The 19,826-nt window shown below is 47.2% G+C and overlaps 1 protein-coding gene across 1 annotated transcript; it reads left to right on the top strand.

Moving 5' to 3' along the window:
• The first annotated feature begins 1,306 nt into the window (after nt 1-1,306).
• On the top strand, nt 1,307-17,968 carry LOC311104542 (uncharacterized protein). The gene is made up of 14 exons (XM_084146407.1): nt 1,307-2,650; nt 5,563-6,276; nt 6,830-7,009; nt 7,231-7,370; nt 7,667-7,837; nt 7,949-8,138; nt 10,430-10,486; nt 11,331-11,432; nt 11,783-11,860; nt 12,655-12,771; nt 12,911-13,042; nt 13,250-13,473; nt 13,654-14,097; nt 16,026-17,968. Exons 1-14 carry the CDS (start codon nt 1,392-1,394, stop codon nt 16,448-16,450), a joined length of 4,233 nt encoding a protein of 1,410 aa, XP_084002533.1. The 5' UTR covers nt 1,307-1,391; the 3' UTR covers nt 16,451-17,968.
• Nucleotides 17,969-19,826: the final 1,858 nt, after the last annotated feature.

Here is a 19,826-nt window from a genome sequence, read left to right as displayed (position 1 = left end):
AAAGAGTTAGTATTCATTTAACATTGGCATTACTACTAGAAACTGGCTAACTGTCTACTGTTGAGCACTGCACTGATTTATTATGGAGCAAAATTATTATTGAATGTGCAGATACCTCATGGAAGCAATAGTTGGTCTCTGGTTGCCATTTGTGTGGTTAATACAAATAAATTGGTATTAAGTCGGTCAGTGTCAGTTTGCTATGTTTTACGACAGAGAGGTCTCAGTATCTGTACTTACACATCATAACTAGCTGTTTCTCTTTGGACGGCTGCACAGGGCTATGGCCACTTTCTGTTTATTTCTCAATAAAGACACATTACTCTACCCGTATCGTTTTTGTGTTCAGTATTTTTTTGTCAACTTCTGAAGTTGTTTAAATTAATTACAAGCTAGGTAATGTAGTTGGAAAACAATAACGTTGACTTTCTTGGAAGGAAACGTATATTTAACAGGCCCTCTACAGGTGAAAAGCTGCGGCGCGCCAAGGGCAGAAGGCGGTGCAGCTCCCTGAATAGTGCTTTCGGATAGGCTGTTGCTGAGCTACCATGAAGAATGACAGCCGTCGAGACTTCCGGTTCTAGTCATAGGGCGATAACGATAAGAGCGCAGTTGCAGAATTTACAACAGGAGCCACAATGGCGGTTGTCGTCTCTTGACAGGGCTGTGGATGTTATTAAATCCACTATCATCGCCCTAAAGATAGGCCTGGTTGATTCCCAGAGCAATTAAAAATAAACTGGAACATCTACTGCACATTAAAATACTATAATTTCTGATCAATATCAAATTAACAAGAGATACAATTATATTAAAAGGGACCATGTAAACAGTACCAACCGGGTCAAGTTTTCATTTTGTTCGAGAAACAACATCGGCTGTTAATGACGGCTATCTGTTTGTTTATTGAACTCCAAAACCGTAAATCTAAGGAATAATAACACCTAAACTAAGATTGGCACCGGACAAGGGAAGCTAAAAGAAAAGGGACTTATTTTTTTCTTTCGTTTTTTACCAAACAGCATGCTAGCTACACAGAGCTAGCTAGCCAAATAGAAACGGAGAAGAGCGCACAATGCTCCGATTTATTGTTTGGGCCTTTTCAGCCAGTTTCTCTAACTAGCTAAATGCACAGGCCTTCATTTTAGTGGCGTTTTTTGGCACTAACAACCTTTATTTTTCTGCTTTGACAAACCATGCTGCCGAACGGCTTGGAATGAACTCGGATAATGCTTGAGGACTAAACCTGGGCAGACTATTTTCTGTTTTGTCGGCTTGCTTAGAACACTGGATCTCATTTTACCGGATTTCAGAGTACTACTCTCCCGTTAATGTATTGTCTCGGCTACAGAGGCCCACGCTCGGGAGAGGTTCCGCGGCTGACGTGAGGAATGCCTGGGTCGGATAGACACCATGGGACCAAGAGGAAGCCGGAATCCAACAGTAGCATTGCCCTGCCGCCCCAAACAACGAGCGGCAACAGCGGGCTACACCAGCCCCTGGTCCTGCCTCATACCTCTGCGGGCAACATGACTAGCAAGGACGGTAACCTCCAGTCAAAGTCGTCAGTGCCATCTTCTTCCAAGCGCAAACGGCATAAATCAGCCAAACATGGACGTGAGTCCGAGGTGGCTCAGGGCCCTGGTTTTTCTGCCCTCAGCTCCACAGCGCCTCCTTCCGTTAGCGCCGTGAAGCCGCTGGTAGAATATGACGACATAAGTTCCGATTCGGATACTTTTTCGGACGCACCTACTGCAAGGTCTGCTGGGGATCGCTTAGAACCTGTCCCAGATTATAGTAAAGGGGATGGGGGCGGGGCTGTTGGTAGAGATGGTCGGGAACACAAGCACCGACACTCTCGCAAAAAGTCGAAGGATCCCAACAAAGTTAGAGACTCTGGTGAAGGGGGTCAGAGTACTAAGAAAAAAAGCAGCAAAGACCGTGAGAGAGGGAGCTCTGGAAAAGTCAAGGAGAAGGTGGCCTCCCTGTCCTCTGTAGCATCCCTGTCCTCTGGGTCACGACGTCAGGGTCAGCTGGAGGCTGACTTGGGGCCAAAGCGTGGAGAGTTGCCCCTCTTCTCCCAGGCCCAAACTGCGGCCAGTGTGGGAAGCACCACCTCCTCCTCCTCGTCATCTCGCAGCAAGGAGGGTGGTCGCTCCGGGAAGTCTCGCAAGGATAAGCAGCAGAAGCGAGAGGGGCGCGAGGGTCGGGGGGACGCAACCGCCAGCCAGAGCACCTCTGCCTCTCAGAAGGTCCGGACGGAGAGGAGCCAACGGAAGTCCTCAAAGAGCCACAAGTCCAGCCCTAAGGGCAAGGGGCAGCCTTCCTCGAGCAGGGGGAGCCCTCGCCGGAAGGCCCCAGCCCCAACACAGTCCCCCAGCCCCCCCAGGAGAGGGGGTAATGGAAGCCCCATGGTCGGTGGTTACAGCCAGGAGGTGGACAGCTACCACCACCAGAAACGCAGGCCGGCCCCACAGAGCCCCAGCCCCTACAGGGAGATGTCCAGGCGGAGCAGGCAGAGGTCAGACAGCCCCTACGCCAGCAGGCAGAGGTCTTCTAGCTATGAGAGAGACGACAGCCCCTACTCCAGGAGACGCTCCATCAGTCCCTATGGTAACCGCAGGTCCTCCAGTGCTAGCCCTATGTCCCGGTGAGTATTCTGGCCTGGCCCAGGCACCTTCCGTTCAGCCTGCCTCATATACACGTTCACATTTATGCTAGTTGTGTAATACGTACCAAATCACACTCTATTCCCTTTATACAGCACTACTTTTGACCAGGCCCCATGAGACCCTGGTCAAAAGTAGTGGACTACAAAGGGAATATGGTGTCATTTGAGACAAAGCCTAATACTATCATGTAGCTATGTACTACTACTAGCCACCCAATCTCACTCAGTTATTCACTCACTGTATGCATGGCATGCACCTCCACACACAGAGACATATTCCCCAGTGCTGCCTAACACACACATTGATTCTCACAAATGCTCAAAGTGCCTTTCTACTAAGGCCCAGTAAGGCCCCAAACGTGATAATGAACTGGTGTTGTTACTGTTGATGTTCTCATTACTGGAACCGGGCCAGGCCACTGGAGGAGACACTGTGTCCACTTTGACTGTTTCTACAGTTTGTTTGTTTGTTTTCTACCCCCATTTGTCTGTGTGCTAAGGAAGTGCTTGTACTGTGTGTTTGTCAAAGATGCAATATGTAACTTTTTGGGCGACCTGACCAAATTCACATAGAAATGTGAGTTATAGATCTGCCATTCTTATTGAAAGCAAGTCTAAGAAGCAGTAGATCTGTTCTATGTGTGCTGTTTCTTTGCTTCCCGTGCTTATGTTTCCTTTTTGCATCTTTTACTTTCGGTTTTGTACACCAGCTTCAAACAGCTGAAAATACAATATTTTGGGTTTTAGACAATATTTCACAGCGAGTTTAGTTGGTACAATGATGCATTGCTTGTTTTGTCACAAACTGAAATTAGGCAAACTATTAGAATTTTTGCAACCAGGAAATGGCGGAGAGATTTCTGCATATTGCACCTTTAAATCGTAAGTGGTCGAGACAGTGCTTTAGACAGCTGGGGATTGAGCCATGGGAACAGACGGTACCTGCAGCTTCCTCTCCTGTGCTCCTAGCCTCAGGGTGTTGGAACGGGAATGGCTAGGCCAGGTTGCAATGTCCTGCATGGGCTACTTAAAACTATAGTCAGGGAAGAGACATTGATTCTATGTTCAGATGTGTCTGTGTGACATGCAGGGCTGTTTCTGCCAGGGAGTTGTTGCCTCTTGCCATGTGGTGTAGAGGGGGAAGGGAAACCTATGTAAGTGAGGACAGGCATCACATGGGGCTCAGACAGACATGCAAGGCCTGTGTGCTCCAGGCTAGGGAAACCCTATGAGGAGCTGTGGTGGTCTTTGGAGCAGGAGAGGGCATGGGTTGGGGGGTAGACTACACTAGCCAGGGAGCGGGGTGACTGGCTAGGCCATGTCTCTCAACCCTGTTCCTGGAGAGCTACCCTCCTGTAAGTTTCCGCTCAAACCCCAGTTCTAACTAACCTGATTCAGCTTACCAACCAGCTAATTATTAGAATCAGGTACACTAGATTAGGGTTGGAGTGAAAACCTACAGGACAGTAGCTCTCCAGGAACAGGGTTGGAGAGCCTTGGGCTAGGCTGTTGACATTCAGCCATTTTGATTTTGTGTCTCATCAGAGAGTGGACCTTGAGCTTCTGTTGGTGGGAGGGGGCGTAGCTGTAAGATAAAACTAGGCCCTCAGTCGTGATCATTAAAAGGTTCTCTGCTGACAGTAGACTCTGCTGCCAGTAGACTCTGCTGCTGGTGAATCATGTTGGTGTAGTCAAGCCTGTAGCTAACTGTAGGCTATTTGTTTAGTCTAGCTAATTAACTTCAATGTCCCAGTTCTTAACTCATAATAATCACATTTTAGATTTAGTTTGTAGTCTTTTATACATTTTCATGCTCAGGGACATATTAACTTGCTACTAGTTTAATTGTTTTCCTAACCCCTCATACAAATGATTGAATCTGAATGTTGTCTCCACAATTAAAGGGATACTTTGGGATTTTGGCAATGAAGCCATTTATCTACTTCCCCAGAGTCAGATGAACTTGTGGATACCATTTTCTTGTCTGCATGCACTTTGAAGGAAGTTGCCAACTAGCGCTATCACAATTGCTAACTAGCGTTACCGTTAGCATTGGCTCGTGAAACTACCTCTAACTTCCTTCGTACTGGACACAGACAAAAAAATGGTATAGATGAGTTTATCTGACTCCCGAAGTATCCCATTAAGTACGTTCAGAATCATCATACTTTTCATCTCCCACATTTGAATAAGGGTTACTTGATTGTTATCAAAGTATGTGTGGTGATGAGCTGTTTGAATGTATGTCCCAAAGCTATTTGGCTTAATGCCAGAGGAATGTTGAGACAGGGAACTTATGGAGGAAGTTTGTACACAGTGCTTTAGTCTGAATTTAAAGTAGCCAAAGGTTGTCCTCCTGACTGACCTAATTTTATGTTTGAATGCTGACTAAGGGAATGGGAGGTGTAGCACATATGGAAGAAGACATAACTCCTTTTATGTGTAAACGGCGTCAGTGTGCTATCTTAGCAAATAGCGCTCCCTCTCTGAACTTGCCTCTAACTGGGCTTGAACCAGGGTCCTGCCTCGCCAACACACGTGACCGCCAGTTGACAACTTACGAACCAGTTGAGCTATAGAAAATGATCCAATTTGATAGAACCATTGGTGAAATGTCAAGCTAGCTGTGAAGTGAGCTTGCCACATGTCTTATCTCATTATATAAACATAACAAATGTTTGGAAGATATCATTTGCCATGACTTGCCATTTGTTGTTTTTATTAACACATTTCTTAATACACAAGTGCACAAGGCCCCAGTAATGTAATGTCAAATGGCCTCCTCCCTTCTTCTAGTTCCTCTTTCTTGGTGCCCCCTCCCAACTTAGAAAGAGAGAACTTGCAGCCAACAAGAAATTATTGTTTTCCTAACATCTCGTCTCTCTCTCCAGGCGCTCAGTTCGCTCCCGGAGTCGTTCGCCACCTTTCTCCTCTTCCCGTCGCTCCTCCTCTCGCTCTCGCAACAAGAAGCATTCGTCCTCTGCCGGGGGGGCTGGGGGTGGCGGGTCTCACAGCAGCCGGCCCACCAGCCGCTCCCCACCCTCCTCCCGCCTGCCACTCAACTCCAGCCTGGGGGCGGAGCTTAGCCGGAGGAAGAAGGAGCGCCAGGCTGCGGTGGCTGCAGCTCGCCCCCCCTCCCCTCCACCTTCCTCACGCAAGACCAAGGGGTCCACTTCACGCCCCCCTAAAGCTGAGCCCGAGAGAGCACCTGAGAGAGACTCTGTCCAAGCCGCGGACCTCCAGCCTCCACCCAGTGCACCCCAGCCACAGGACACTGTTGGGGAAGAACACGGCTCTGCATCTCCACCCTCCACCTTCTCATCTCCTGCACCCCCTCTGCCCCCCGGTCAGACGACCCCACTGCCCCCACCTCCTCTGCCCTCCACCCCTGTCACCCAACTTCAGCCACCTACACCCCAGGGCCAGACAGAGGCCAGCCTCCCACCCTCCACAGCCCTCTCCTCCTCCTCCTTGTCGTCCCCCCAGTCCAAATCTCCTGCCCCCATGCCCACACGCAGCCCTGCCCGCCTGACACCCATCCACAAGACCTCCACTCTGCCCCCCCTACCTTTACCACCCATGCTAATGGGAGACTGCCAGGACAGGTGAGCCATGGAACGCACATACACACACACACACACACACACACACAACTCTCCGCTCCCCAGTCCTGTTGCTTGGCAAGCGGGTAGTCATCATCACAACAGTTATTAGGCCTATACTGTAGGCTCAGGTTTCACCCAACAGTCAGTCACACACCTGCCTGCAGTACAGTACTGGAATTCTGAACAGATTCCCTGACTGCTCTGTATGCCTATGCTTTAGCTACCATTAGACCGTGAGTATGTCAAGTAGTCAAAACAGGCCTACTCGGGACTTAAAAAGAATCACTAACTCCTTGCAGCCTTGTCAAATTCAGTGCTTCCTCTACAATGGACTGCACTGGCCAAAATGGCTGCCACAGTGAAACTGTAGTTCATGGGCCCCACATCCCTTTGTCATGGTATTTGGGGATACATTTGTACTACAGACATAAGGAACATAAAATTCAAACTCACTAGAAAAACAACGATGCGCTGGAGTAATGAAATTGTTTCTCTCCTTCCTTCTCTACCTTCAATCTCTCTCTCCCCCTATCTCCCTCTCTCCCTCCATCAGTCCGAAGAAGTCCACTCCTCCTCAGAGGTCTTCCAGGAAGGAGAAGGAGATGCGGAGTCGGCCGTCTCTGATCGACCTCCCGCTGCCCCCCACGCTGGCCGGAGGAGACCCCTCGCCCCCTCAGTCCCCCGTCCACAGAGCTCCACCTCCACCCCAGTCCGCCCTCAAGAAGAGACCAAAGTGAGTTCCTATCTGCTCAACCTAACCTTCTCCTTCTTATCAATCCCCCCAAACCACTGAACTCTAATTGTCTTTTCCACAGCCCTCCTCTCCCACCGCAGCCTATTTTCTTTCAACAAAAAGAAAAAATAAGCATAAGATAGTACAAAGTTATCATCAAGGGCGTATTCACTGAGGTAAAACGTTTCCTAATAGCAAGTCTCCTCTGCTCTCCTCTCTAGGTTTTGCTGTCCACGCTATGGCGAACGCAAACAGACACAGAGCGACTGGGGCAAACGCTGCGTGGACAAGTTTGACATCATCGGCATTATCGGAGAGGGCACCTACGGCCAGGTGTACAAGGCCAAGGACAAAGACACCGGTGAGAGCCCCGTGTGTCCTTTCACTGACATACCTGTGTTTCGTTGTTCTTGAGAGAGGCACAAATCAGAGGCTTTTTCTCCAACCTCTCCTGCCTCTCTATGTGTGTCTGTTGGAGGAATTGGAATAAAGCAGAAGACACATTTCCATTGGGCATCCGTGTACATTGGACACGTATTTTATATAGCACATTTATTAAACTTTTAAACAGGACAATCAACAGATATGTTTTCATCCATCCCCTACATTGGACAATGAAGTGATCTGTAATGTTCATCTTGTTCTCCCGTCCTCCAGGTGAGCTGGTGGCTCTGAAGAAGGTGCGTCTGGACAATGAGAAGGAGGGCTTCCCCATCACGGCCATCAGAGAGATCAAGATCCTCCGCCAGCTAAACCACCGCAGCGTGGTCAACATGAAGGAGATAGTCACAGACAAACAGGATGCACTGGACTTCAAGAAGGACAAAGGTGTGTGGAAGGGGGGACTGTGTGTGGGGTTTGATCTTGGTGCATGAGCCAGCCATGTCTGCCTGTATGCGTGTGAATGCGCATCCTCCTAACCCCTCCCTGTCCCGTCAGGTGCCTTCTACCTGGTGTTTGAATACATGGACCATGACCTGATGGGTCTGCTGGAGTCAGGGCTGTGTCAGTTCTCCCAGGAACACGTGAGGAGCTTCATGAGACAGCTGATGGAGGGACTGGATTACTGCCACAAGAAGAACTTCCTGCACAGAGACATCAAGTGCTCCAACATACTGCTTAACAACAGGTACTAGTGTTGCACGGTGGATCGGTACCACGGTAATATCACGGTACCAAAATGTCATGATACCAACATTGTAAAATACTGTAGGACCATTTCGCATGATACTATTGAATTTTTAAGCCCAACCGATCTAAAGAACCTGCTGGCGCCTGTTATAAAATGTTTATAAAGTCAGTTTGGTTTATAATTTCAGTTGAATTTAAGCAACAGCCACTAGTCTCTTGTATGCGCAGGTCCAATAGTGTCCACTTCACTTTCATGCGCATACCACGTGTGGCAGCTGTAATCGGCCAGCTGCATCCCCTACCATCCCTCACTCACCTGCTTCTCTCTGTCCGCTCTTCATGCGCATCTATTCCTCCGTTCGTTAAAAAAAGATATAATTTAGCCGTGATGGCGAGCGGGGATGCAGACCCCGATGAGTCTTCTGTTGTTAGATGTGTACATTTGTTACATTGGAGCAGTGCGCAGAGTGAGCAATGTTAATACAATGTGTCATTTTATTGCCTGTTATAACCAAGAGCACAGGCCAGTCTGAGTAGACTTTGCAAGTTCACTGTCATACAGCCTCTGAGTGTCAGAGAGGGGAAATGCAGCACTGCTTCACGACAGGCACGCTTGCAGCTTTACAGCAAAGAAAATGGCTTGTCTCTAGCCTAAACTGCAAAAAGAAAATATGACCCATATAACCGGAGATGCATTTTTTTTTTTTCTGTCGGGATTCGTGTGCATTTTATATAATTTCACAAATCATGTCGCGGGCTGTTTTAAACTAGTCCTGGTTTGCTAATTATTGGTTTGATAACAAACAACGTTGTTCAGTCATGTTACCTAGCTAGCAATCAACCTGGTAACTTGACAGTAGGTTTAGACAAATTTGATTGGCCCAGGAAGAAAGGAAAAGGGTCTGCTACTCATGAGATGTGTTTCAAAGGTAGGATTCATATAGGTCTAATGTAAGCCTAAACTATATCACAAAATCAATTTCTTTCTGGTGCTCCTTAAATTCTGTTTGGTGTCTAACGTTTTAATAGTTGGAAGCAGCGTGTGTGTTTGTGGGAGAGAGAGAGAGTGGTGTGTGTGTCTGTATTAGAGAGGGAGACTGAGAGAGTGTGTAAGGGAGGGAGTGTCTGTGTTAACTGAAGAGTAAAGGTTTCATGCAGTGTTTTCCCCTTAGTGCTACAATGACATGCAGATCATAATGCTATTCCTTCCTCCAGCCAAAGCACTGGTAGGCCTTTGCAAATATGAGCAAATCGGCCATTCTATGCAGTATTCTATTATACACTGAACAGTGTGAAGTTAAATTCAGTGTGTTGTATTGGGTAGAAGTGTGAATTTCAGTGACAGATTTTTGTGTAGCACATGTGCAGAACATTTAGAAAACGGGAACAAGCGTCCGGGGGACGGGGCAAACAAGATGCTAGGCCACAGATTATTTTTCTTTCTGTAGTATCGCGATACTACTCGGTATCGTGATACTGGCCTGGTATCGTATCGTTAGTAAAATGTCGGTATCGTGACAACACTAACAGGTTCACAAGGAGGAGGGAACAGTGTTTCTCCGTCCATGGGCCGGTCCGTGAGATGTTGCTGGCTGGTCGCTGAGATGGTTCACTGTCCATTCATGTATACAGTTCTACAGTGCTAGATTTAAAGGTAGACTCAGCGAGATGACGTTGCCACGAGCAGATAATGAGATGAGAGTGGTGCAAGACTTTGCTCTCACACAGTCACACAGAGTATCTGCTCATGTGCACAGGTGCCCTTCACGCTGCTACAACGTGGTATCTACGGGACCAAAACAGCGATGAAATTCAGCCTCGCGCTTCAACGCTCTTAGTTGTTGTGGAAGTTGACCAACTACTGCTGTTTACTTTGTACATCTACGTCGTCTCGCTGTAAGCAGTTCCCCAAGGAGGGAAAAGGATAGCTTTGCCGGTCCCTGGTATAAAAAAATGGACCCACTAACCTAGAATGTTATGGTAATAGCAACAGTAGTAGTTTGTGTGGTTTTAGTAGTGAGGACAGGGAGCACCGGGAGTTGTTTTGAAATGATTGTTGTAGCTATAGTAGGATTGGGTTTTACCTTTGATTGGTGCTTTCAATGTGCAACATTCTACCATGGGAATTCAAATGCCCTTTCCTCTGCCTCGCTGTTTTGATAGAATTATTCACTTCAGTAGTTAGGGTTGTATAAGTTAACAGCTGTAGAATGTAATAAGTTGTCTTGTTATTGAGCTTGATTCTCTGTCTCTAACCCCTCATTTCTTTATCCCTCTCTCCTTGTGCAGTGGTCAGATCAAACTGGCTGACTTTGGTTTGGCCCGCCTCTACAACTCAGAGGAAAGGTGAGACTTGGATTTCTCAAGTTGCTTTGGCGCAACGATGACATCATCATGTGTTTATAAGTACATTAAGTCAGAGGTCCTTCCTGTCTCTGGTTCAATCCTTTTAAACTGTGACCCTCACACTGGCTTTTTCTCATTTGGGCAAAAGCCCGTCCTCCACCCTCTCTCCGCTCTGCTTTGTGACCCAGAAACCGATACGTGGTCGATGAAATGTAAATTCGTTAGTAGGCGTCCGGAACAGTGTCCTCCATTCCTCGATAGCCACCTTTTCATTAGGATAGTCATGTATCCTACCAGAGTCCTTCACGGAAGAGTTTTGATATCTGCCACACCCCCTTTGAATCAGCTTTTGTTTTGTCCGAGGAGAAAAGCATGCACACAATCAATATGTTACATATCTTTTTATCTATAAAATGTCTTGCACAACTAACTTAATTCGTTTATCACTTTACACATTTATTTTGGGATCCACCCCTGTAAACTTAATTTGCCTGATGATGCGCGAGTGGAGGAGGCACATTTTTGTCCACGTTCCCTCTCCTCGATTACCTTTGACCTTTTTCCAAAAGAAGACGAGAGAGGACGGAGGAGAGTGGATGCGGGAGTTGAGCAAATCCAATTGAGAAAAGTCCTCTGTTGCCATGGCAGTCTGAATGAAAACACCTATCTATTCTAATGATTCCCCACTAGGTGGTGCTGTGTCCTGTATTAAGAGGTTCTCCCTCCATCAGAGCCCATTGTTGAGAGATGAAGTGTGGGTGTTTGGGCACTGGAGGGCATAGTAGGGGTACTGGTACTGTATCTGTGTGTTATATCTGAATGTCCCCTTCCCTGCTCCCTCCAGTCGACCCTACACTAATAAAGTAATCACTCTATGGTACCGCCCCCCTGAGCTCCTCCTGGGAGAGGAGAGGTACTCTCCAGCCATCGACGTCTGGAGCTGCGGGTTAGTACACCCACACACACACACACACTGTCATGCACCTGGACACTGATTCTGTACATGCCCAAGAACACTCATTCCCTATTTGTTAAGAGGTTTATTGGTGCACAAACATTTCATTCACACATTCTCCAATCAAACATGCTCTATTTAGGAAATCAGATTGCACTTACCTTATTGTTCCATATGGTGTCACTATAAAATTGCCATATCATTTTGACTGAAGTAGTCAGAGCTCTGAACCTAAGGATTGGCAAAGAATTATCACTCTTAGCAAATCCTAACTCAAGATTTGTGAATCCTTTTTTTTTAATGTGAGTCGCCAACATTGTCCATTGACTGTTTGTGCACAGGTGTATTCTGGGAGAACTGTTCACCAAGAAGCCGATCTTCCAGGCCAATCAGGAGCTGCTGCAGTTAGAGTTGATCAGGTATGCTGCTGTTGCCCCCTACTGCCTGGAAGACTGCAACTCAGCATTAAAATCTTGTCTGACATGGCAACCTATTTCCTATATAGCAGCCATATTCTACAGGCGTACTGCAGTCCAGAACTCAGAACGGGGTCTATACGGACCGCGGGTCTTGACTTTTTTTTGTTTTTGGAACTCAGTTGGGCTTTCAACTTACTGCTGTCGAGTGCAATTTCTAAATGTAGAAGTTTTACTCTTATGTCATTCACTGACAGATCTTAAAGATATATTTTTAACTGAAATGTCCAATTGATCAACTAGCTAGATAGGTAAGTTAGGCTAACCAGCTACCTACATCTTGTAGTTATCATGGCCAAATTGTGCCAAGGGGCATCGAACCCCAGGGATCCCCCATTTTAGATTTTGTTGAGTCACTCGGGTATCAAATGAACACACATAAGAAATGGCGAAATGTGTAGAATTGCAGTAAATTAGCTTGTGAAAAGAATGTTCTCTCCGCCAAAAAGAGGGGTGTGAACCCTTTGGGGTCGCATGGGATGCGAGGTGGGGGTTTGTTACTACTCCGATAAATGACAATACCCATCCGGACCTTTACCACCTAGGAAATATGTGTGACTGGACCTTCTCAAATAGTAGTTGAATACCCCTGCTATATAGTGCGCTACTTTTGACCAGAGCTCTAGGGGCCTTGGTCAAAAGTAGTGCGCTATATAGGGAATAGGGTGCCATTTGGGATACAGGCCATGTTTACCAAAGCTCTAACTTTCTCCCTCTCTGTCCCCCCTCTGTCTCAGTCGTCTGTGTGGGAGCCCCTGTCCCGCTGCCTGGCCTGACGTCATCAAGCTGCCCTACTTCAACACCATGAAGCCCAAGAAACAGTACCGCCGACGGCTACGCGAGGAGTTTGCCTTGTATGTAACATGACATACAATCCGTGGGATTTTCTTGTCCTTTCATCAATCTGATAGTTGTGGCAGTACATCAGTTGTTGATGCTATTTGTTTGACACTCACTCTCTAATTTCACTCTCTCTCTCGCGCTCTCTGTCAGTCTGCCTGCCCAGGCCCTGGACCTGCTGGACCGCATGCTGACCCTTGACCCCGCGCGGCGCTGCACAGCCGAACAGGCCCTCAATAGTGACTTCCTGTGTAACGTGGAGCCCAGCAAGATGTCCCCGCCCAAGTGAGGGCCTTGTCTTTGGCCTGTCCTTTCCTGGGCCCAATACATATATCTAGAGAACACCCTTGAACTATCCACTACCATACTCCTACACCCTTATTGCTTTCTTTCTTTCCCACATCCCTGGCGTTGCTAGCGCCATGCTCTTCCAACTGAGCTTTCACCACTCCGTTTTTGCCTCTGTATCTTACTCTCTCTCTCTTTCTCCAGTCTCCCTCACTGGCAGGACTGCCACGAGCTGTGGAGTAAGAAACGACGGCGCCAGCGTCAGAGCGGGCTGCCCGAGGATGTGCCTGTGCCCAAAGTGCCCCGTAAGGACCCCTCGGGGGCTTCCAGTGGAGAGAACAGCAGGCCACAAGCCAGCCCAGCTGGAGCCCCGCCCCCTCCGCCTGGAAGACCACCCTCCTCAGCTATCTCAGCCAATGAGCTAGCAGGTCAGGCAGACACAGTAGTCACAGTTCACTACTATAGAAGAACATACCCTTACCAAATGTCTCCTTGGTTAAATAGTGGCTGAACAGGTTGTTGTAAGTCTATAATGTGAACACGTTGTCTCCATACACTCTCAGCAGGCTGCTGTCTACAGTATGTGTGACCATTGTCTCTCCCATCAGGTCTGGGTGCTGCAGCGGAGCAGCTGAACCAGACCGAGCTGGCTGTACTGTTGAACCTGCTGCAGAGACAGACAGACCTCAGCTTGCCCCAGATGGCCCAGCTCCTCAATGTCTCCTCCAACCCAGAGAGCCAGCAGCAGCTAGAGACCCTTAGCCAGTCCCTGTCTGCCCTGACCGAGGCCTCCCACCACCGGGGGGCCTCAGAGGACCAGGGTCCGGCTAGGTCCCAGCCCCCCGAACCTCCCCCAGAGCCCCAGGAGCCCTCCCCGCACCACGGCGAGCCGTCCCTCAGCCAGGACGACCAGGCCAACCTCCTTGCCATCCTATTGGGCCAGCTCATCAAGCCGCAGGCCGAGGGGGCGGAGCAAGGCGACGAGAGCAATGGCGTCCAATCAGAGGAGGCGGTGAGGCGCGGTTCGTCCGCCTCCACTGCTGACCGCAAGGGCAAGTCTGGGTTCAGTCTCTAAGGGGTGGGGCAGAGAGCACTGGGTCAGGGGGATCTCACAGGGGACTGGTGGACGAAAGGGAGGGGGAGGAGACTGGGCGGAGGGTGTCATGGTGCGGATCTTGTCATTAATTATTTTTCTGCTTCCCATAAAGCAGTTGTAAATTCCTTTATAAACGAGCTGATGAGATGAAAGATATTAACTAAATGGCAAATCGAAAGAAAGATTCCACGGTTACTTTAAATATTTTTGCAGGAAGACTAGTTTTATGTTGTCTAGACCCACCTCCTCTCACCAACAGTTCCACCCCCCTACCCACCTTTTGTCTGTCTCACCCATCTCCCACTTCAAAGGCTACTTTCACCCACTCAGTCACACATAGGTGGAAACATACCATACATGAAGTTGGCGAGTCCTCAAGATGTCTGACCAGAGAGTGGCTTCGGACGGCCCAGGTCACATGGACTGGGCTTTGGGCACAAGGACTTTTCTCATTGGTGTGAATGTAAACCATGAGAAGGTGTGTAGTGTAACAGCATTAGAAAGAAAATGGTTCACACTGCACTCTCCCCTCCACCCTTTCACTCCTGCCTCTTTATCACCCTGTTTTCTTTTCCTTCGTGTTTCTTTTCCCATTTCCTCTTTCTCTCTCATTTTTCAATTTGTTAAAGCAGGTTTCTTGGATTGTTCTTCCTTCCATAAAAAGATATTGATTAAAAACCAGTCTGTAATGTTAACATTTTTATGAAGAAAGTCTAATAAATTATCAAACAAAAATAAATGTTTTGAACCTTAGACTTCACCTGCATGTCTTTCTTTTAACTTTTATTTAAATTACCCATTTAAATTTTATTTTTGTATGTTGTCTTTTACATTAGACCTCAATCATCCAACGCTAGTAAAGCGTTCTCCTCTGTCTCTATCTGTAGTCACCCTGCTGTTGGCACTTATAGCAACAACACTGTTGCCTAGGAAACAATGGTAGCAGCAGTGTTGCCCGGTAGCCATGACAGCAGACTGAGAAGGCATCTCTTTCTCTCTTAGCTTTATGGCCTGCGTGGAGCTTTACGTACCTCTCTCCCTGTAGTGTCATCCCCTCCCCAAACCCAAACCTCATGTTTTACCCCTTCCAATCCATAATAATCCATGAGCCCTTCTTTCCATATTGGTGTTGTTGTTGAAATAGAATTGAGTGTCTGTCAGGGTTGAACAAACCCTAAGGTGAGCATCCCCCTCTACTATGTAAAGCGCTTTGGCTGTCTCGAAAAGCACTATATGTGTCCAAGTTATTACTATAAACACCCCCCATGTCCTGAGTCTTTCTTTCGTTGTGCACATAATGTGTGAATAAATGTTATATTGATTATTTAGGCCACCATGAGGTCTTTTGATATTTCACCATCTCTCAACATTTCAACGTGTCTGTCAACATTTTGTTACACTTTAAACACCTACGTAATGATTTTATAACATAACATACCAGTAACCATGAACCAAGAGGGGATAAATAACATAGGTGACACACTTCCAGATTAAGTTAATCAACATTTATCGTAGTCACATACTTGTGGTATTTAGTAGCATTATTAACCTATGACACCTACACCTTTTACTCACCCAATTCTACAGTAGCCTATTGAAAACATTTATCATACTGAAACTACGTTGTTGATTGGATGGTGAGGATCCAGCTTTAGGAACGGTACATGCTCTCCCTCTGCTGGCCAAGGTGGGAGATACAGCTGTATGTTGTCTAGACCCCACCCACAAACACTTACCCGGTTCTCTGGGACATTTCACTAAAGGGAATTGAAAACAAATGCATCTGTAGTATAGATTATGGCACAAATGTCCAGGTGAAATCTCACTGTAACTTTGTGTTGACTGTTTTGATTGACTGTCTTGTTTTCTCTGACTCCCCCTCAGACTGTGCGATCACCAAGCGAAAGCAGCAGATCGGGACAAATCAGGTCCCTCCATCCTCCGAGCGACGTCCCCCCTCTCCGCCTGGCCCTCCCCCCTCAGCCCTCTTCCTCCCTGGCCAGCAGCAGCCCAGCTCTGAACCCCAGCCCGGGCCTGGTCAGGACATCAGCCCAGCGGTGGCAGCCGCCCTGCTGCAGCTCATCTCCCAGCAGGACCCAGAGGCCGGGCCCCCCCAGCGCAGCAGGGACCACTCCCCCGCCGTGGGCACCCCTGTCCGGGGACAGCCACCCCCTGCCTGGACGACTGACTCCCCTAAACCCTCCCCTGCCAGAGAGCCTCCTACTGGCATGGAACCCGCTGCCTCTGCTATAGCAGCACAGTTCCCCAAGGACCAGGACCTCCGCTTTGCCCACAGGACCGCTCGCTGATCGCTGATCCTGGGTAGGCCTGTTTAGAGACCTGGGCTACAGTGGGTCGACCTACAGGGACAGGAGCCAGGGACATCTACTGTACTGATAATGATGATACTATAGACCAGTCTCTCTTGGTGAGAACAGAAGAGCAGCTCACCTGAGCAGGTTGTGTATATTGGAAGATGTGAGGTAGATGGCTGTGAGATTGTTAGTCTGGACGAAAGAGCAGGCCTTTGGGTCTGGATATTTGGAGGATGTTATTGTGAAGACGGGCAGTGTTGGTTTGGCTCTTAGGACAAACTAAGCCCACTCTGGACGGACGGACAGACAGACTGGGGTTGGGCCTTGGTGAGGGTTCTAGAACTGGGGGTGGGACAAACTTCCACACCCTTCAATCACTAACACTGCCCCTCCTCCTGGACCTCCTGACTTGTTGAAGAAGTTGGTTCCAAACGAGTTCCACACATGGAATGTTATCAGCTGTGATTTCGTTTTGTTTAATTTGCAAATCAAATGATTGTTATGTCTACTGCAGTGCCCTCTAACGATTAAGGCTATCAGTGGGTTTTGGAGTCTGGTGTCATCACTAATCTTCATCTGCAGTTGAATGGGTTGGTGTCTGCTACGTATGACACCGGTGGAACAAAGAACCAGTCTGAAATGTAGAGGTGGTTAACTGGGGGACAATGGGGGTACAGATGTAAAACACTGGGATTGAGAGTGAGTTAACTACTAACTCAGTCTCATCATGCTTGCTGGCTCCTGACTTTCGACCTTGTGCCTCCTTTGTGACCTTCGACCCCTGAATGATATTTTCCCACAGGGAAGAGTTGGGTTGTTTTCTTCTGTTCTGGAAGGCACATTAACAAGAGAAGGCATGGCTCAAAATTAATTGGGATACCTTGTGTTTCTTTCTTTGGCCAAAGGTACTGTAAAATTAGGTATTTGGTTCTCAGTCCTATATCCCCTTGCTGTCTCTCTCGCTCAATTTATGTATGTCAGCCTCAGTCAGCTTTCCCATGTAGAAATGAAAATGTTCATTCTCGAACGCTATCTCTCTAGTAACAGGTACATGTGCCTCTAACCCTCATACTCCCTTTGCTACACACTTACAGAAAACACAAACTCTGACATTGTCTCATGAACTGCTCCTCTATACTCAGTCACTGGTCTTTCATTGACCCTCTGGTCACAGCTAGCAAGCCGGTCACCCAACCCCATAAATACTGGACACCTATACACCTCTCCAAAGCTTTCCCTGACGGTCTCTGATAGCCTTGTCTTATCTCTTGCCTCCCTGCCTAACTCTGTGCAGCAAATATGTTTTTGTGTGATTATTTTCTACTTTAAAGACAAAGTTACATGTTAAAAAGATGGTCCATGGTTTTGTTTCCTTTGCTATGTTTTGGTAAGGGAGAAATTGGGAAGAGATCTGACTTTGGGTTTCATGTTACCATGTGACTGTAAAAGATGATATTTTGTAATATGTGTTTTCTCCGTTCAATTTATTAAAGGAAATCATGCGACCAGAAAGTTTTAGTGATGTTCTTGAGTCTCTTGTCATGTACACAGAGTGTAACAAACATCAGGAACACCCTCCTAATATTGAGTTGCACCCCTTTTGCCCTCAGAACAGCCTCAATTCGTCGGGGCATGGACTCTACAAGGTGTCGAAAGCGTTCCACAGGGATGCTGGCCCATGTTGACTCCAATGCTTCCCACAGCTGTGTCAAGTTGGGTGGATGTCCTTTGGGTGGTGGACCATTCTTGATACACACGGGAAACTGTTGAGCATGAAAAACCCAGCAGCGTTGCAGTTCTTGACACAAACCGGTGCGCCTGGCACTTACTACCATACCCTGTTAAAGGCACTTAAATCTTTTGTCTTGCCCATTCACCCTCTCAATGGCACACATACACAATCCATGTCTGAATTGTCTCAAGGCTTAAAAATCCTTCTTTAACCTGTCTCCTCCCCTTCACCTACGCTGATTTAAGTGGATTTAATAACTGACATCAATAAAGGATCATAGCTTTTACCTGGATTCACCTGGTCAGTCTATAAAATGGAAAGAGTAGGTGTTCTTAATGTTTTGTATACTCAGTGTATTTTGCATGTGTGTTAGAATTCAGAATGGCCACTAGGTGGCACATTGAATCAACTTTCTCACAAACGCTATCTCTCACTCGCTCTCACACACACACAGGGCGGCTGGAAAACGTGTGGCAAGGCAGAATTTGCACCAGGACCTTTCAATCAGGTGTGGCAGCGCCACTACTTTTGATTTAGTTTAATAAAATCTATTGACGCACATTTTTAAAAAGAGGGGCAAAGTACTTTATTTTTTACAGATTTGCCGACTCGTGCACAATTTCTGTCCTTCACGTCAGGTGATGCTGCAGGCTCTAAGCGTGTCTTGACCAATCAGTCACGGAAATCGCAGTTCGCGCGGGCCGGGCACAACGCTCTACACTTTCCTCCGGTATTTATTTAGAAAGCGTGATAACACACTCCAGACAGACACAAGCAAAACCTCATGCATAAATGTAGCAGCATTAGTGTTCGGACATGCTTTATGGATGGGAACGAGAGAATGTTTCAGTCTGATCAACTGTATGCTACTAACAGCAGCTGTCCCTCTGGCCAGGGTAAAAAAAAAAAAGCGGTAGCGTTAACCTTGTGCATTTATAGCCCATTCGTTTGTGAGACAATGTGAATGGATCAAATTTGGTTTATACTGAACAAAAATATAAACGCAACAATTTCAAAGATTTTACTGAGTTACAGTTCATATAAGGAAATTAGTCAATCGAAATAAATTCATTAGGCCCAATGGACTGTGAGTAAATGTTTTATTAGGCCTACAGTTGCATAGGGCAGGACTACAAGATGCAAACCTGCATAAAGCTATCTCAGCCCTGTGAGTTTTATTGTCCAATCATGTTGCTTTCTCTGTGTCTGTCACAGGAGGTTGATGGCACCTTAATTGCGGAGAACGGTTTGTGGTAATGGCTGGAGCTGAACGGTATCACACACATGGAAACCATGTGTTTGATGATTCTATTCGCTCGGTTTCAGCCATTATTATGAGCCTTCCTCCACTGGCTGTGTATAGAACCCCCCTAGTTCTTCTGTAAAATAGAATTCATATGAATGGGTTTTTATCCTCCACAAGGCCAGGGTTTTTCCCAGGATTTTCTTTTTTTTAAACCATGTAACCTGATTAGAAAAACTGGTCCCATCAGCCCATATTAAACCTTTTTACAACAGATTAATCATGTCATACCATATTACGTCCAGAGTTTTACCAGGCTAGCTTACCACCTCTACACACACACACACACACAATCCATCGCATTAATACACAAAATCGGATTTCATGGAATACTT

Source organism: Coregonus lavaretus, assembly GCF_964263955.1.
Source record: "Coregonus lavaretus genome assembly, chromosome: 28".
Lineage (NCBI taxonomy): Eukaryota > Metazoa > Chordata > Actinopteri > Salmoniformes > Salmonidae > Coregonus > Coregonus lavaretus.
Note: the sequence above shows the minus strand (reverse complement) of the source record. Positions and strands in the feature narration are given on the sequence as shown.